At 48.7% G+C, this 17,539-nt stretch overlaps 1 protein-coding gene across 1 annotated transcript in view; it reads left to right on the top strand.

Moving 5' to 3' along the window:
• The window catches only part of PLAT (plasminogen activator, tissue type), a 32,343-nt gene extending 22,628 nt beyond the window's left edge, over positions 1–9,715 (top strand). The window contains exons 8-13 of the mRNA XM_033156690.1: positions 3,130–3,215; positions 3,663–3,852; positions 4,503–4,639; positions 4,732–4,872; positions 7,581–7,729; positions 8,795–9,715. Of these exons, the coding sequence (XP_033012581.1) occupies positions 3,130–3,215; positions 3,663–3,852; positions 4,503–4,639; positions 4,732–4,872; positions 7,581–7,729; positions 8,795–8,953 (862 nt within the window). The 3' untranslated portion in view covers positions 8,954–9,715. The remainder of the gene's footprint in view (positions 1–3,129; positions 3,216–3,662; positions 3,853–4,502; positions 4,640–4,731; positions 4,873–7,580; positions 7,730–8,794) is intronic.
• Positions 9,716–17,539: the final 7,824 nt, after the last annotated feature.

Below are 17,539 nucleotides of genomic sequence, written 5' to 3'. Positions count from 1 at the left end.
TGAGCTGATTTGTCCATTGTTACTAAAAACCCATTTAACGGGTTTCATATGCTCAGGGTTGCGGAGGGGAGGCAAAGTGGCAATACCTTTGTTGAAAAATGGAGTTAATTTATGAGAGAATGCAGGATGACATAAACCCTTATGTCAGGGTAGCCCAACCTTTCATACCAAGTGGCCTGCAAGAGAACACAGAACCACGGGCCACACCCTGAATGACATTTACATTTCCCCCCTAATTGTTGACATTGGTATTTTCCCTGTCTACAAATGCTCATATATACAGCAACACTGATACTTCTAATAAATTTTAATGCAAATAATTAAATACATGTCACCAATATTCAGACTTACATTTTTAAAACTGTAAGGTGTTTTTTTTTTCTTGAATGTTGCTAAGGGCTTCCCAAAAAAGGCATGTGGACCGCAGGTTGGACCATTCTGCCTTATCTAGTGATTTGCTCTGCCCTGTGTGCTGCTTTTATTGAATTCATAGAAATAATTCTGCAATTAGATTAGGGTGTGTTTTTTGGTTCATCCAATCCATTTGTGCCATTTCATTCATGTTTGCTACAAATGCCTATGTGGTTGTTGATGAAATATTGGTGAAAACCCAAATCTGGATGTGGTTACGTGTAGGATTGCATTCAGGGTCTTGGTGTGTGTTCTACTGGTGTAGGCATATATGATCTTCCACACTGGTAAGAAAAAACACCACACACAAAGAATCTCGATGCAATTATCTAGAAACTTAGGAAGTCGACTTGTACTGAGCCAGAACATTCCATGCAGGGGCGCCGCTAGGGGGGCGCGGTGGGGGCGGCATGCCCCCGGGCGACAGGGGTGACAAGCGGCGGGTGGGGGTGACATGCGGCGGCCCCTCCTCCCACCACTCCCCACGCAACGCCGGTCACCCTGGGAGCAGCAGCGCTGCATGGATGGGGTGCTCCCTCGGCCGTGCGCTGTTGCTCCTTGGGTGACGGAGCGAGCGGCGGCGCGTGGGGGTGACAAGCGGCAGCCCCTCCCGCCATTCCCAAGTGCTGCCGCTCCCTCCGTCACCCCAGGAGCAACAGCGCATGGCCGAGCGAGCACCCCGTCCGTGCAGCGCTGCTGCTCCCGAGGTGACCGGCAGCGTGGGGAGTGGCAGGAAGGGCCGTCGCTTGTCACCCCCACACGCCGCCGCTCCCTCCGTCACCCAAGGAGCAGCAGCGCACGGCTGAGGGAGCACCCCATCCATGCAGCGCTGCTGCTCCCGGGGTGACCAGCCGTGCGTGGGGAGTGGCGGGAGGGGCTGCTGCTTGTCACCCCCACGCGCCGCCACTCGCTCCGTCCCCCCGGGAGCAGCAGCGCACGGTGTGTGTGTGGTGCTGCTGCTCCCGGGGCAACGGAGCAAACGGCGGCACGTGGGGGTGACAAGCGGCAGCCCCTCCCACCATTCCCACGCGCTGCCGCTCCCTCTGTCACCCTGGGAGTGGCAGCGCACGGCCTGGCGACGGAGTGCGCAGGCGCACTCTGTCGTTGGACCGCCGCTTCCAGCGCCTCCTTTTGAGCCGCAGAGCTTAAAAGCGGGCTCTTCGGCTTAAAAGAGGGCTGCAGAAGCGGCGGCGGCACCCCCGGAAACGCCCTGGGGGCGGGGCGTCACGACGTCACAATGTGATGTCACGACGCCCCGCCCCCGGGGCGTTTCCTTTGCCGCCCCTGGTACCGCGGAGCCTTGCTCCGCCACTGATTCCATGCACCCACCGCAATGGCATTGGCTCCCCTGGAGATGGAGCGTGGGTCCCTTGGCGTGCAGAGTAGATGCTCTTCCATCCCACCATTGGCTAGGCTGGTGGGATGGTGGGAAACATCTGGAGGGCACCAGGTTGGGGAAGTCGGTGTGGCATGTTGATCAGCCACTTTCCAAAATTTCACTGAGAGTCCCCCTTCTATCTGTGATCCTTTTAACTGAACATTTCAGGGATTGAACCTGGGACATTCTGCATCTGTGGTCCCATCTCTGAATGTACCTTGACTTGTCCCAAGGTGACCTTGATGCAGTGTGGCAAAGCATTGGTACTGTGTTACCAGGGCACATTTGTGCACCGGGAAGGGAAGGAGTGCAAAAGAATGGAAAGCTGTTGCAAAACGTGCCTGCATAGTGCCCTGTCCAACCTGAAAACAATAAAAACAAGGGAGAGTTTCAATAGCACTGCAGAAACTATTCAGATCTTCTAGAATGAAATTGGGATGAGGACAATTTCTCATGCGCCCCCTCCCCAAGGACTCTGAGTGAGGCTTTGAATCACAGCTGAGGCCAAAGGCCACTTCACACAGCGTCTGTGAAAGCCGACCAGGAAGAGGACAGGGTGCTGGATTGAATGGCTTTTGACTGTCCCCAAGTGTTCCCAGGCCTGCCGGTGACTTTATAGTGTAGGATGGATTGCTGGATGGACACAGGAAGTCACGGCTGATGCGGAGCTTTCTGTGGCATGGACCAGTTTCAAATTCATGTAGTGTTAAACTGGGTGGGGAACCTTTGGCCCTCCAGTTGTTGCTGAACTCCAGCTCCCATGCACCCCACAAAAACGGCCAAGGATGTTGGGAACTATCATTCAGCAACATCTGGAGGGCCGCTTGAAACAGTCATGGCTTTCCCCCAAATAATTCTGGGAAATATGGTTTGTTAAGGGTGCTCAGAGTTGTTAGGAGTCTCATATTCCCCCCCCCCGAGCTACAGTTCCCAGGGTGGTTTAACTACTCATCCCCCTTTACAGGGAACTCTGGGAATTCTAGCTCTTGGAGCAGGAACAGGAGTCTCCTACTAACCTTCAGCCACTTAACAAACTGCAGATCCCAGAATTCTTTGCAGGAAGCCCTCTAAAGTGGTATCTGGTGAGAATGTGGCGCCTTCGTTAGAGCCTTGACCAATCTGCATTGAATGGGGCTGATGGACAAAACGTCAGGAGTGTTGGGGAAAAGCTGTTCTAAGTACATGCAAAAATCAGAGAAGGGTACAAAGCAGCCCTCCGTAAACTCCAGAACATCACCTTCAGGGGACTTACAAACCTGGGTACCCCACCCTGCTGTTCTTTGCAGGGGCAGGGGGGCATTTGATCTCTGAAGTAATCCTGTTCCACTTGTGTGTTGCAGGAATCCTGATAATAGCACCCAGCCTTGGTGCCACATGCTCAGGGGTGGCAAGAGGAAGTGGGAGTACTGCAATGTGCCAGCTTGCTGTAAGTGCCCGCCCTATCCGTAGGGCAAGATGCCGGCAAACTGCATTTCAGTTGCTGGTTCTGGTGGTGTTTTGATGTCTCTTTACTATTGCTTTCATTGCTTTGTATTTTATAATAATGTTTCTAAATGTCGTGAGCCACCTTGGATCCAGCTTTGGGAGGAAAGGGGGGATAAATACTACTGCTGTCTGGTGTCTTATGAGCACTCTTCCAACTTTTAAGCAGGGATCTTTCTGTGTCTGCATCTGTACTGGAATTGTTTTGAAGATGCTTTTATCACTAAACTGTTTGCCACCCTGGGCTCCTTTGGGAGGAAGGATGGGACAGGAATGTGCTAAATAAATGGATGAAGAGGTTGGCCCTGTGAGAGCATTTTGCCCCAAACTGAGAGTTAACGTTCTATCCAAGTCTGGGGTACATTTTCCTTATTTTCCTGGCCACCTACAGCCACGTGTGGAACGAGAAAGTACCGGCAGACTCAGTTTCGGATCAAAGGAGGCCTCTACTCGTACATCCAGTCCCACCCGTGGCAGGCGGCCATCTTTGTCAGGGTACAAGGAGTGGAGGCCTACCTCTGTGGTGGGGTCCTGATCCATTCCTGTTGGGTCCTCTCAGCTGCCCACTGCTTTGTGGAAAGGTAAGAGTCCCGCGCCTGGTTTGCTTCTCTTCTGCACTTGCTGCCCCCTCAGGAATTCCGTCTCTTGAAGTCCGAGGCAATTTGTGGTTCTGGAGACTAAGGGCCAAGTGGGAGGCAGCAACATTTGTGCACTTTGCAATTGTGCCGTTCGTGCAGGTTTTTCTTGGAGTAAATAGCAGGTGGGATTCTACTGTGGGGAGGGTTTTAACCCTTGGCCTTGCTCCTGCAGTCCAGATCTCCCCCACCCATTCCTGGTATTTGTACTGGGAGGCAAGTCCCAATTCTCCATCTACCTCAGTAACCCCCCTCTGACAGGGAACATCCTTTCAAGGTCTGGGCAGGGTTTTTGTTTTTTCCCCCAAGACGCAAAATGTTTGCTCTGTTGTTATATGAAAGTAATCCATCTAGCAACTTTGCAAGGGAGTCCGTTTTCTCCCCCCGTAAGGGATGTTGCACATGGTTGAGCTGAAGCTTGAGCAAAGGCCTTCCAGTTCCTCTTCTAGACAACCACGGTGGTCAGTTAGCTGCAAAGGCCTTGAACGCTTGAGCAAGGAAGTTGAAGTCTGTATTTTTAGAAGCATCATAAATTACACCTGAAGTTGGCAGTCACCAAAGCTGTCCCCCCCCCCTCCCGCCCCCTGATTCTGTAGGTTTGACACCAGTCGTCTCAAGGTTGTGTTGGGCAGGACTTCCCGCAGAAACCCGGAATGGTCTGAACAGACATTCTCAGTGGAGAAATACATTGTACATAAAAGCTTTGTGCAAAGCACCTTTGACAACGATATTGGTAAGACCTTTCCCTCCCTGCACACAGCCCTAGATCTGCACCTGCTCCAGCCCCTTGCCTTGACCCACGCTGCCTTTTTCTCTCTTTGCTAGCTCTTCTGAAGCTGAAGTCCTTGTACAATGAGTGTGCAATGGAGACAGACTCCGTTCGTCCTGTCTGCCTCCCAGAGCCTGGGCTGAAGCTGCCTGACTGGACAGAATGTGAGATCTCAGGCTACGGCAAACATGAAGAATGTAAGAACTTCTGGCTTGCTCCAAACAGTGGCTTCTGAGAGTTGTGCTCAAAGGACCAAGCCCCATCCCAGTAGCTAGCTAGGAAGAGACCAACCCCGTCCATTTCTGTTTCTCAGCTTTCCAGTTTGTTACACTTCTGCATAAGTTTGAGAATTTTTTTACATGCCCATTTTGTAAGCAGTTTCCCCTAAAATAATGAAAGTCATCTTATTTTAATTAATACAGGCATTCCTGTGTATGATTTTTCTAATGTTTGTTTATTAGTGTGTATGCATTTTTTGTATGGAAAAGTGCTTTGCAAAATTTAGAGAAGGGTGAATCTCAAAGGATATCTGTATTGTGGTTTGGGAAATGCAAATATGTAAGTTAGTTTTTCAAATCAAACCAAGCAAATTTCTCCCTTTCCTATTCTGCATCCAAACCCCTTCTGCATTTTGAACAATGTTGAGCAGTGTTGGAGAACTGCTCAACATTGTTCTGGGTCTCTCTCACTGCCACCTTTGATAGCCCCCCCCCCAAAAAAAACCCTCTGCAACCTTCCCTTTCCTTGCAGTAGTCCCAGACCAGTGATGGCGAACCTTTTAGAGACTGAGTGCCCAAACTGCAACCCAAAACCCACTTATTTATCTCAAAGTGCCAACACGGCAATTTAATCTGAATACTGAGGTTTTAGTTTAGAAAACACAACTAGTACATTAACATATTTTGTCTTAAAAGAAAAACAGAATAACAGAGCTTTCAATGATACAAACAACATTTTATTGAAAGGTAAAAGCATGGCCGTTTTGATAATTTCCCTTCAAGAAACTCCTTTTTGGGGGGAGATTTCAAGCAGAAGCTGCATGGCCATCTGCCATGGATGCTGTAGTTGAGATCCCTGCATCACAGGGGGGTTGGACTTAGATGACCCTCGGATTCCCTTCCAGCTCCCCACAATGCTATGAAAAAACCAAAACAGTCTCCTTTGCCCTCCGCTGTGTGTCCCCTAGCAGGGAGGGTCTTGCACTCACCCATGGTGATGGGAGAGAGTTCAGCTTGAAAGTTTGCTTTCCGGCCTGACCAAGCAGGCGAAAAGGAGTGATGCCTGGAGACGCGCAGCGGTTCAGCGCACCACTGCCGTCGGTCGCAGCCTGGAAGGGAGGCGCCCCAACACAGAGTTCATAGGGGCAACACGCACGCCGAATAGAGCTGCGCATGCACAAGTAGCTGGTTTGCTGCCCGCGGGCTGCAGCCGAAACGTCAACGTTCTATTCCGCTGTCTTAAAGCGCCTCGGTGCAGAAGTGCCAGTAAGCCCGGCGGCATTTTGTGGGGAGTTGGAAAGGGCAACGGCACATGTGCCCACAGAGAGGGCTCTGAGCGCCCCCCATAGGTTCACCACCACTGACCTAGGCAGCGGCGGGGGGTGGGGGAGTTGTTTCACAAATGTCTTATGTACTTGCTGAAATTAAGGTCACTTGGTCTAGAATGGGACTGTCCAGTTGCCAGATTTCGCCTGTTGTGCAGCTGCAGAATCAGCCTCTCTCAACAAACATCTCCCCGCTCCTAATTTGATGCAGTGTTTGTCTGTGAGCTGAATTCCTATCTGCTTACTAACTGATCTATATGACTGAACCAAGTTTACACCAGAAGAGCATCTGGCTTCTATTAAAGCCAGCCAGATCCTGAAAGTGGTGACCTTTATCCTAAGTGTTTGGGGAACTTCCTTTCTTCCCTTCAAATTTCTGTGTCCCATGGCTTTCAAAGCCAATGAAAAGGCAAGTACCTAGAGCAGAGGAAGGCAGCGCATGGCCCTGGTCCTTGCATGTCCACCTGTGTCTGGGATGCCTCTCTTCAGAGGGCTGGGGTGGAGAGCTTGCATGATGGAAAGCTCATTCAAACAAAAGCATATCTGTATGCAGAAACCTGGCTTTTCTCTGAAATCTAGTTTTCCATGTGCAGTGAATTCTTTCTTGTTTTTCTTTGGCATTGAGGAACATTCTGCCATTTGAGCCTCTGACTCTAACTGCCTTCATGGCTGACTCTACATTCAGTGATCCTACGTATATCTCCTGCTGTATGCAGAACATGGTACAGAGACTTGTTGAATCAGGGGTGGGGGACCTTTTCTGACTGGGGGGCAGTATCTCTATCTCCCCACCCCTGCCTGGCCAGACTTGTGTCAGTCGCATGACATCACTATGGTGTCAGGTGATGCTGCACTTTGATGCTCCAATTTGCCAGGACATCAAAGTGCAGCATGGGACTGTTTGAAAGCCTTTTGCATACAACCCAGTGCTGTGCTTTGGCTACATGCACCTGTTCCTTTTTTTCTTTTCTTTTTTAAAAAATATTTTATTAAGACTTTTCATAATACATACAATTAAACAACAAACTAATATAAACAAAAACGAGGAAAAAAAGAGGGGTGGAAGAATGATTCAAAGTCCTGTTTCCAGCTGTTTTCCCCTCTGCTAGGTGATGCTTTTCCAGTCTTCAATTCAGGCATTCAATTTTCTTTCAAGAGAAGAAGTCCAAAAGAGGTTCTCTTGATTATTATTATTATAGATAAACATCAGCCATAATCTTCTACCAATCCAACATCACAACTTTTGTTCTAATATTAAGAAGTATTCAGTCCTCGTTCTTTATTCACTCCAGAGTTTCTTCACTGTGATTATGTATTAAGACAGTGATCCGGATGAATATGTTCTCTTTCTATCATCTACAGTTTCTGCTTTCTTCTCGGAGCGTCTGAAGGAAGGACATGTGAGGCTGTATCCAGACAGCCAATGCACACCCAAGCTCCTTTCAAACAGGACAGTCACTGAGAACATGCTGTGTGCAGGAGACACCAGGGAGATTGATGATGCCTGCAAGGTAATCCCAGTTCTAGGAATGTTAGGAATTGCCCCGCTGGATCAGACCAGTATCCTGTTTGCTGTGGCATCAGTTGGGTACCCCTGCAAAGCTCACAAGGAGGACATCAAAGCAATGTCCTATTTTTTGTCTCTAGATTCTGAGGATCAGAGGTAAATAACATCTGACTTTGGAGGTCCCATATTTCAGAGGGGGTGGGGGAAGCTTTGACACAGGATTTTTAAAAATAAACAGCCATTGTGGCTTATAGCCATGGTTTGATAATAATAATGATAATATTTATATGCCACTCTGGGCAGCTTTCAGCAAAATATAAACACACAATAAAACATTAAAAACTTCCCAGAACAGGGATGCCTTCAGATGTCTTCTAAAAGTCATTTGATCTGTTTGACATATGATGAGAGGGTGTTCCACAGGTTGGGTGCCACCACCCAGAAGGCCTTTAATCTGCCATTAATTTTGTCTGCCCAAGCTGTTGACCATCCCTGCACTTTGCAGTGTTTCTCAGACTTGGGCCCTCAGCTGTTGTTGGACTTCACTCCCCTTATGGCTGACCACTGGTTCTGCTAGCTAAGGATGATGGGTGTTGTACCACAACAGCTGGGGACCCAAGTTTGAGAAACACTGCTAATCAATTTAATTGAGTAACCTCTTGAGTTTCGTGATTATGAACTCTACAATTCTGAGATTCCGTTGTATTTCCTTTTGGGGGCCTTTTTAAAATAGTTTTTTGAGTGGATGCAAACATTTTGAAGTAGCCTTCAGGCACCAGGCTGGGGAAGGCTGCTTTACCCTTTCCTCCTAGAGCACACCATCTCTTTGGCATGGAGCTTTGCAAACAGTCTTCATGAACGCAACAAGGAAGCCCACTGACCCACTTAAAGGTGAGCTCATTTGGCGCCTGGGTCTAGGCAGCTTATTTAGATAATGGTTCCTGGATCTGCTGAGCATAGAAGGACTAGGAGGCTAATCGTGGCTAAAGACTTGTCTTCAGTGAGCTTTAAAATGAATAATGAACCTGTTGCTCACTTAATTCACCCCCTCCTTTTTTTCTTTTTGCAGGGTGATTCTGGTGGGCCTTTGGCTTGTCTGAACGATGGCCAGATGAACCTCCTGGGGATCATCAGCTGGGGCGTGGGTTGTGGGAAGAAGGGCATCCCGGGCGTCTACACAAAGGTGGTTCACTATCTGAGCTGGATTCATGAGAACATGAAGCCTTAATGGCACCCGCAAGCCAGTCATTCTTCCCATTGGAGAGACAGTGGACGGCAGAACAAGAAACTTGTTTCCATATGTATGGAGTGGGAGCTGGCAGAAAGCAGGCATGTGCATGTCTGAATGCACCTGCGTGTCCAGCAAGCAGTATGACCCTGACATGCACTTTCTATGAGAGGAATGAAATCTTCAGCATAGAGCCACACTTGCATTGTATATCTTTCCCACTTCCACCCAGTAAAGAACTTTTCAAACCAGGAAGTGCTCTAAAGAGCAGTTTATGAACAGGAGAAGACAGAGAGTGTATTACTCTAGCAGCAGGCTACACAATGATGATATTGGGGGGGGGGCAGCCAGTAATAATAAATGCTCTCTCATGCGCTTCGCCTGCTGAATGAAGCAAGCTCGTTTCCTACAGGTATGCATGTGAAGGGAGTGGGGGCATTGCAAAGGAGGGCCCTGATCCAGGCCAGCTTGCCACTTCTCTCCTGCTAGGCCCCTGGCCTGAAAGACCCAAGGCTCCCCCAGCTGGGGACCAAATCACACTTCTAGTCAGGAACACATTCAGATCCTTTTAATCCAAAAGTTTGTTTGTTTGCAGGTATTTAACCTTTCTGTGTATGTTTTATATAAAACTCTCTTTAATACCATGTTAACCATCTGTCCACAGGCAGAGTTTTCTGCCGCTACTTGAAAATACTCCTGTGCTGAAAATTGTCCTTCTGTGTGTGGTTCCTAGGGCATTAAACTACCTTGTCTTTGAATTAATTGGTGTGTATTGTATTAATTTGCTTCGATGTTTTTCTTTATTTTTTTAAAAAAAGGGGTTACAAAGAAAAGACACAGGCACAGTATCGACCGATCCAGAATCCCACTGAAATCAATAGCACAGTAGTTCTGCTTGCCCAGTTCCCGCGCATTTTGAGGTGGTTGTGCAGGAGATCTTTCTCCTAGGTTGTGTGCTTGATGAACATTGAAAAGAGCTGTGACCAGCTTGGAGGGTGGAGTTTGAATTGACATGACAGTGCAAGGATTGGGAGCCTCTGGCCAAATGTGGCGCTTCAGGCCTCCCTTGGGAATCTGCCCCAGTCCTGTTCCACATTTTTCTTGAGTATTATTGATTAAATTTCTATATTGCCCTTTGAGGATCACAGAGCGGTTTACTATATCAGAGGCAACAGGGCTTACTGAGTGGGAAGGGGCTGGGGCAGAGAGCAGTCCAGAAGCAGAGGCTGGAGAGAAGAGGAGGGGGCCAAGAGGCACAGACGAGTGGCTGCTGAAGAAGCCAGGGGCTCCCCCCCCTCCTGCAACCATCTCTCCCCCCCCCTCATCCCCTAGAACCAGAAGAGGCATGGAGATGGCGGAACACCAAAAGGCACAGCAATGGAGTCTGGTTGCTTGAGAAAGCCCTGGGAGAGGAGACTTAGACAACCCTGGGAAGGTGGGGATCTTCAGCCCCCACAACTGCCTCACAGGGGCTAGATCTACAGGGATGAGTTGCTGTGCCTGATCCTAAGCCTCCGCTGCCATGTGGGATGCCTTTGGGAGAAGAAAAGGCTCAGAAGTAAACCCTACATACACCAGGCACACCCAACTCCCAAGAGACTGGCAGTGATCTACCCATTGCCATTGGAGGGAGGAGGAGCATGCGTGGGATGGGTGGAGAGCCCAGAGTTGTTGAGCTTTTGTGGGGTAGGATTGCCCAGAGTTCTTCAGCTTTTATTTGCTAACTTTTGGTAAACTTTATTTAATCCCATGATCAATAAGGGTCCCGCGATCTACCAGGATCAGCTGGGGATCTACCGGTAGATCGCGATCTACTGGTTGGACATGCCTGCCCTACACAAATCCAGAGTGGAGTCCCCAAGGCAGTTGGATGGCGCCTTGTATGCCTCCTTCCGGCAGCCTTTGGACCATGTTCGTGAGGCCCAGAGTCGCCTGGGCAGCCCAGGGCCTCCAGACACACTGCCCAGGCTTGCGCTCCAGGGAAGTAATGCACCAGGTTGACTTCACCCCCAGAGGTGCACTCCATTGTCTCAAGACTGAAGGACGCTAACTTCCAATGTTAACCTGCATTTCATGCCCCAGCTCTCGTATGCTGTTTCTCAGCACTTTGTTTTTTGACCTTGCTGCTCCATAAGCCTGGAATATTTCTCCACCTCTGATCTAAACAGCTACTTACTGAAAGTGCATTTTCTCTCTGTCCTGCTGTTTTTTCATGATCTTCCTTCCTCCCCTCTGCATTCCCTTTCTCTTGCATACCATAGTTTATTAGATTGCAAGCCTGGGGGTCAGAATGTGCCCCTCATTTATTTCTGCGTGATGCCTAGCAGGATGCTGAGGACAGCACAAACACCAAATGTCAACTGCAGGAATAAAACAGTCCTTGTATATAGAAATGACAGAAATAGATGAAAGCAGAAAGAGAGTAGCAAGTAAGATAAAAGAAAAACTAGCAAAATGGTTCAGGGCAGTTAAAGGCGAAGAAAAGAAACAGAAATCATGCAAAAAGGATATTGCAGTACTACTATTTCTGATGGCATACACAATTACTTGGGCATAAGTCCCACTGAATTCAAAGAGGACTTGAGGTATCAGGGTTGGGAATTCCAGGCTTTCCCCCTCCCAACTTCACAAGGTCTTTCTGCTCTGCTGCTGTCCAAAGTTCAAGCCAGGGCTGATTTGGCCTTCTGGTGATTTAGCCTTTCAGGAATGAGGGCCTCACTCCAACGCAGTGAACAAGGCGTTCGGTGGGAGGCTTGTCGACTCATAGAGAAATGAGACGGTCACTTCTCCCTCTCCAGAAGCCCCAACAGGACAAATGACGACAGTAATGAGGGCACTTGCTTGGCTACCTCTGCTGTGTCCCTGGCATAGATAAGCCATGGTCTTCTGGGTGATGTTGAACTACAACTCCCATCAGCCCCAGTCAGCAGGTCTTAGGGTTGCCATATTTTTGTTGAGCTTTTTTATTTTTGGCCAAAGTTGTTGAGCTCCTTTTGCAAAATCTCAAAAAACTATGAAGTTTTGAGCTACTTTTAAGGAAATTAGCCAAAATCCACACTTCCAACTTGGGTTGCCATACGTCCAGGTTTTCCTGGACATTTCAGTGATTTCCAACCAGACACTGTTTCGAAGGGATGGATCATGGCCATGTCCAGGAAATTCCGGACGTATGGCAATCCTAGCATAGCTACCGTAATAGGGGTGATGCGACTTGTAATCCAGCAATTCCTGAAGGGCCACATCTCTGCCATAGAGATCTGGGAGCAGGGGCTGTCGATTTTGTGTAGTGCCAGAGGTGTCTCCTTTCAGCAACTCCTGCAGCCAAGCTGGTGCCAAATGTATTGCTCTGCTTTCCTTTGGACCCCACCAGTGAGGCTGAGAGGCGGGCGGGTCTTGTCGTCCATTCACATGGCCCAGGCTGGTGCCCTGAGGTGGTCACTTTGGTGCTACTAACGCAGCAAAAACAAGGCAGGAGGCAGCAGTCACAAGTTACTGTTCTCACCAGCCACAGCAGGTGCTGCGATTCTCCAGTGGTTTGATTCCCACCCCTGCCAAGGCATATGCAGGGGTCTCTTGATACAGATGGCTGTCAACCAACACCACCACAAATTGGGTGTGAGATCTGAGCCACCTGGGTGGGGAGGACACCAGTTTGTAGGGAAGCTCACTCACAAAAGTTGCTGGCGGAGGGCCATAGCTCAGAGCACACACTTTGCAACTGGGTCAATGGAATAAGGATTTGTCTCCTTTTAAAATCAGTCCTTTATTCAGAATCATGAGGGCTGGAATCTTACTTTATTTTGTGAGGGAAGAGTTTTATTTTGGTAGTAGAATGCACACTTTAAACACAGGTTTCAGTCCTCAACATTTCCCTGCCCCAAACCCTGAAGAGTCACTGCCAGTCAGTATTGGCAACACTGAGCTCAAAAGAGCAACTTGGCAGGAGGCAGCTTCCTATATTCCCATTGGACTGAAGGTGAGCAGCATGAGACCATCAGATCCAGCAACTGGAAACAGGCTTTCAACGGGCACCAGGAGGGAGGCACCAGCACTGAAGGGAGCGTGGCAGCGGCGGCAGCGGCACCCGGCAGGCAGTGCAGCCCAACCCTCACCTTTCCAAGGTCAAAAGCAGAAAGCAGGCAAAGTCGTATCATGAAGAGGATGCAAACTCATCAGGAAGGCCTGATGATGATACAGAACTGGGTCGTCCCGGAATTAAACTTGGAAGCAACATCAAATTCCAGGCCTCTGAGCTGAACTTGCCCTCAGAGATCAAAATCAACAGAAGGCTCCCAAGCTACCAGAGTAAACATACTGGTTTGTTCTTTAGTTTTTATCAATTTTTATTGGATGTTTTCCACATAAAATACAATAAAAGCCAAGCTAATCTAAAAAGAAAGCAAGAGAGAGAGAAAAGCAAGAATAGAATCACAGAATTGTAGAGTTGGAAGGGACCTGAAGATTCATCCAGTCCAACCCCCTGCAATGCAGGAATCCCAGCTCAAGCATCCCTGACAGATGACCATCCAACCTCTGCTTAAAAACCTCCCAGGAAGTAGAGGCCACCAACTCCTCAGGGAGTCTGTTCCACTGCCAAACTGCTCTTACTGCCAGAAAATGTCTCCTGATGTTTAGTTGTAATCTCCTTTCTTGTAACTTGAAGCCATTGCTTCTAGAGCAGAAGAAGCTTGCTCCATCTTCCATGGGACAGCCCTTGAGATATTTGAAGATGGCTATCCTATCTCCTCTCAGTCTCCTCTTTCCCAGGCTAAACATACCCAGCTCCTTCAACCATTCCTCATAAGGCTTGGTTTCCAGACCCTTGATCATCTTGGTTACCTTGCTCTGCACACATTCCAGCTTGTTAACATCCTAAAATTGTGGTGCCCAGAATTGGACGCAGTATTCCAGGTGTGGCCTGACCAAGGCAGAAGAGAGTGGGACTATAACTTCCCTTGATCTGGACACTGGACTTCTGCGGATTCTTCTGTTGATCCTTTCCACATCTGCTGCTAGTGAGCCTGTATATGATTATCTCTGCTCACAGGAGTGTCAGCAGTCAACACCTAGTCTGCCACAATTCCTCCTCAGAAGTCCAGTAAACATACCGGTTTGGAAGAGTGGGGTAACAGTGCATCAAGTGGATTGGCACACGTGCTGGGTGCATGTGTTTTACATTAAAATCAGCACGGTGAGTTGTTAGAGCAGAGGCATGGAATCTTTTCCAGCCCAATTCTCTCATAGGCAACCTGGCAGGGGCTACCTGCCAAAGATGGGCACCGCCAGAGATGCAGGCAAGCAGCTTAATGGACATGACTCTGTTTTATGCAGGGGGCTATATCTGAGCCATGCAAAGTCAGATGTTTCTACACACACCTCTTGACCCTTCCAAGAGGCACAATCACAGTTCAAGGAGACATTCCTGTTAGGCACAAGCACTTGAGAGAGCAGAGCTGCAAGCCAAGGGGCAGGACAACTGCTTGTAGGAGCTGTCGCTCTTCAACCATCTGGCCCTAAATGGGGGATTATCTTCAACCATTTTGGCTAATTATACTTGCCCTGTCTGGGGCATGCTGGCAGGTGCAAATAAACACAAAACTACCTACCTTGCAGACACTTCCAAACAAAAAACATATTGCCAGGGCCCAAGAGCCCTACTCTGCCGTGAGCCCTACCAAGAAGGCACCAGGGATGCAAACTGCCTCCGAAGGAGTGCTAACCATCAACCTGCCAGCTATAAACTTGTGAAGCTGGCTATGAGCAGGTCCAGCAAAATGGTATTTGAGGGCCTCAAGGTGGGAAATCCAAACAGCCAAAGAAGACACCTGTTCAATCAGACAGAAGTGCCAGAGATCTGCAGGCAGGAACATGTAGGGCACATGTTTTTCATGCAGGAGGTCTCAAATTCAACTTCTGACATCTCCAGGAAGGACTGGGAGACCCTGCCCGAAAACCTGGGAGAGCTGCTAGCCAGCCAGTGTAGACGAATGAATCCACTGGTCCATCTCACTCAGTACTGTCTGCACTGACTGGCAGCAGTTTCCAACCATTTCAGAGAGGGGGTGTTCTCACCCCTACCTGGTGGGGATTGAACCTGGGACCTTCTGCACACAAAGCAGATGCTCTGTCACTGAGCTCTGGCCCTTCCTTAATACTGGGCTAGAAGGAATGCTGGTCTGACGGTAGAAGAGCAGCTTCTGCTGCTCCTGCCTAGTCCATCATCCTTGGGAAGTCCCCTTGGGAAGCCCTCAGTCGGGGCACAAGTTGTTTCCCAGAAAGTGACATCCTGCAACCCTGTCATTAGCTAACGTAGGGCACAACATATACAGAAGTGCTGCGCCTGCTCCCTTGGAATGAAGCAAGACGTTTCCATCAGTGGGAGGAGCTGCAGAAGAGCATGGTCTCAGGTGAAGGATTTCCTCCTTGTCGTACCTGATGGGCCAGATCTGTGCACCTCCTGCTCTCCTGTCCTTAAATGGTGCCAAACATCACCCACCCACCCAAACTAGGCCTTCCTCTTGGCTCCCACCTGAGAAGGCCCACTGGTTTGAAGAAGGGGAATAACTATACAAGGGCACAGAATCACCATTCCTGGAGTTGCAACTCCACCTATTGAGCATGGGAAGCAAGCACATCTCTTCCTCCCACAGAAAGAGTAGAGTGCACTTCTCCCGTGTGCCAAAACCACACCTAAGCCATTGCTTTCCTTTACTTTCACACACACTCACATGGTTGTGGTGGGCTTCAGCCCCGCTGTGCATATCCAATTCCATTGCTAATCCTCTCATATACGGCGCTTTAGGACCCTAAAGGACTGCTTTCTCCTGCGTAAATCTGCCTGCATTTCTAAGATTATCCTGGGAGGCTTCTCCAAGTCCACATGTCCTTTGAAGCAAACAGGGAAAGGCTCTGCTCCGTTGTCTTCATGGAATGCTCTCTGGTTTCTTGCCTGCACCAAGTGCTGAAATAGGAACAGGCCTTCCACCTCATGTAATCCCTGACCGCTTCATCCATGGTTCCAAGACTCAAAACGAAGTCCTGGGCTCATAATTCTTTTACATCTAAGTGTATGTTTTTTGTACTTGGCTCCAGTTGACAGATCTTGAGGCTACAGTATAAATAAAACACACGACAAAGCAGATCACACAAGCTGAAGCCTGCCCACCCTTGCTGGGGATCTGTCTTTATGCCAGAGTCCATTTGGTTTTATTGAGATTTTGTTGTTTTTAAATAGTTCACTACTGCTATGCACTTTTATATGGAAATATCAGAGACCGGAGTTCCTTTCACACAAGGATTGTAGATGTGGGGGTGGAAATTGTAGGTAGAAAAGGGCTGCACTCAGGGTTGCAGACACACACTGCCGAAGCCACACCCCAACACTGGCCTCCTCCACAACATCCACAAATTAGGCATTTGCAAAAGAAAGCCTCCCCATGTTCACATCTAGGCAGGATTCCAGAACACACAGAAAGTCTAATGTGTTTGGAAGTCTAGACATGTCGACTTTTCTTTGCAGATGTCCGCTCTTAATGTGCAGGAGAAACTTCAGGAGCGATGCACAATCTTGGGGCTGAGGACAGAGGGCATGGCAAGCTGAGGCTTAAGCCAGGCAATGGTCTGTGGAAATGCTGAGGCAAGAACAGAAGTGCAGACCTGTTCCTGGTGGGGTTGTGCTCCCTCTGAAGGACCCAATTCAAGTTTTGTAGCTGCTCTCAGATCTGGAGCTGCTTCCAGATCTTCAGGTGGCCAGGAGTGCTTTGGCCCAGTTTCAGCAGGTGTGTCAGCTGCACCCCTCCCTGGAGAAAGCAAATCTGGCCAGTGACTTTAAGTCCCATTTGGATCAGATCAACACATGGAATTATTATTCAAAAGTGTTTGGAAATGACAGCTGGTGCAGAATCATGCAGACAGAATACTACATTACAACAGTCTGCTAAAAATGGAATCACCATACAATCTGCTAGTGGCTGCAATTCAATGGGCTGGTGATTACATACAGGGTCTTACTGTAGGAAGGTGATCATTGAGGGTGGAGGAATTTCCTTTAAGAGAAAACCTCCACCACTACAAGGGGACGCACCTCATTCTTCTTTGCACTCAGAGAGTGGCAGGGATCTGACGGGCGAAAGGGTCTTCTGAGATCTTTTTTCAGGACCCACCAGTCCTGAAAAAGCAATCCAAGGTACACTGCCATTTTTATTTAAAATAAAAATAAAAATGGGCACTTGAATCATGAAGTCCAGCGCGCAAGGATTGTTTTGGCACAGTAACTAACCAGCCTTGTGGATTCTCCCCATGTGGCTCACAGCTGCATGCTGTGCTTTTAGAGTTCTCAACAATGGGGACATTCGAAAGATGGTTTGCTGTGTCAAAAAGGAGACAACCTGGCTTTGCCACATTTTATAAAACAAACAAGCGTGCAAACTGATGTAAGCTCTGACTGGTATGCACACAACTACAATCTACTTGTACAGGAGCGATATGCGTAAGAGAGAGGACAGCCAGGCGAGCAACACACCAGTGCATGCAGGAAGAGGAGCCACAATCCAGCAGCAAAAGCAACCCCCCCCCAAAAGCCCCAGG

The sequence above is a fragment of the Lacerta agilis genome, chromosome 8 (genome assembly GCF_009819535.1).
Source record: "Lacerta agilis isolate rLacAgi1 chromosome 8, rLacAgi1.pri, whole genome shotgun sequence".
Taxonomy (NCBI): Eukaryota; Metazoa; Chordata; class Lepidosauria; order Squamata; family Lacertidae; genus Lacerta; species Lacerta agilis.
This window is presented reverse-complemented; position numbering and strand designations above follow the sequence as displayed.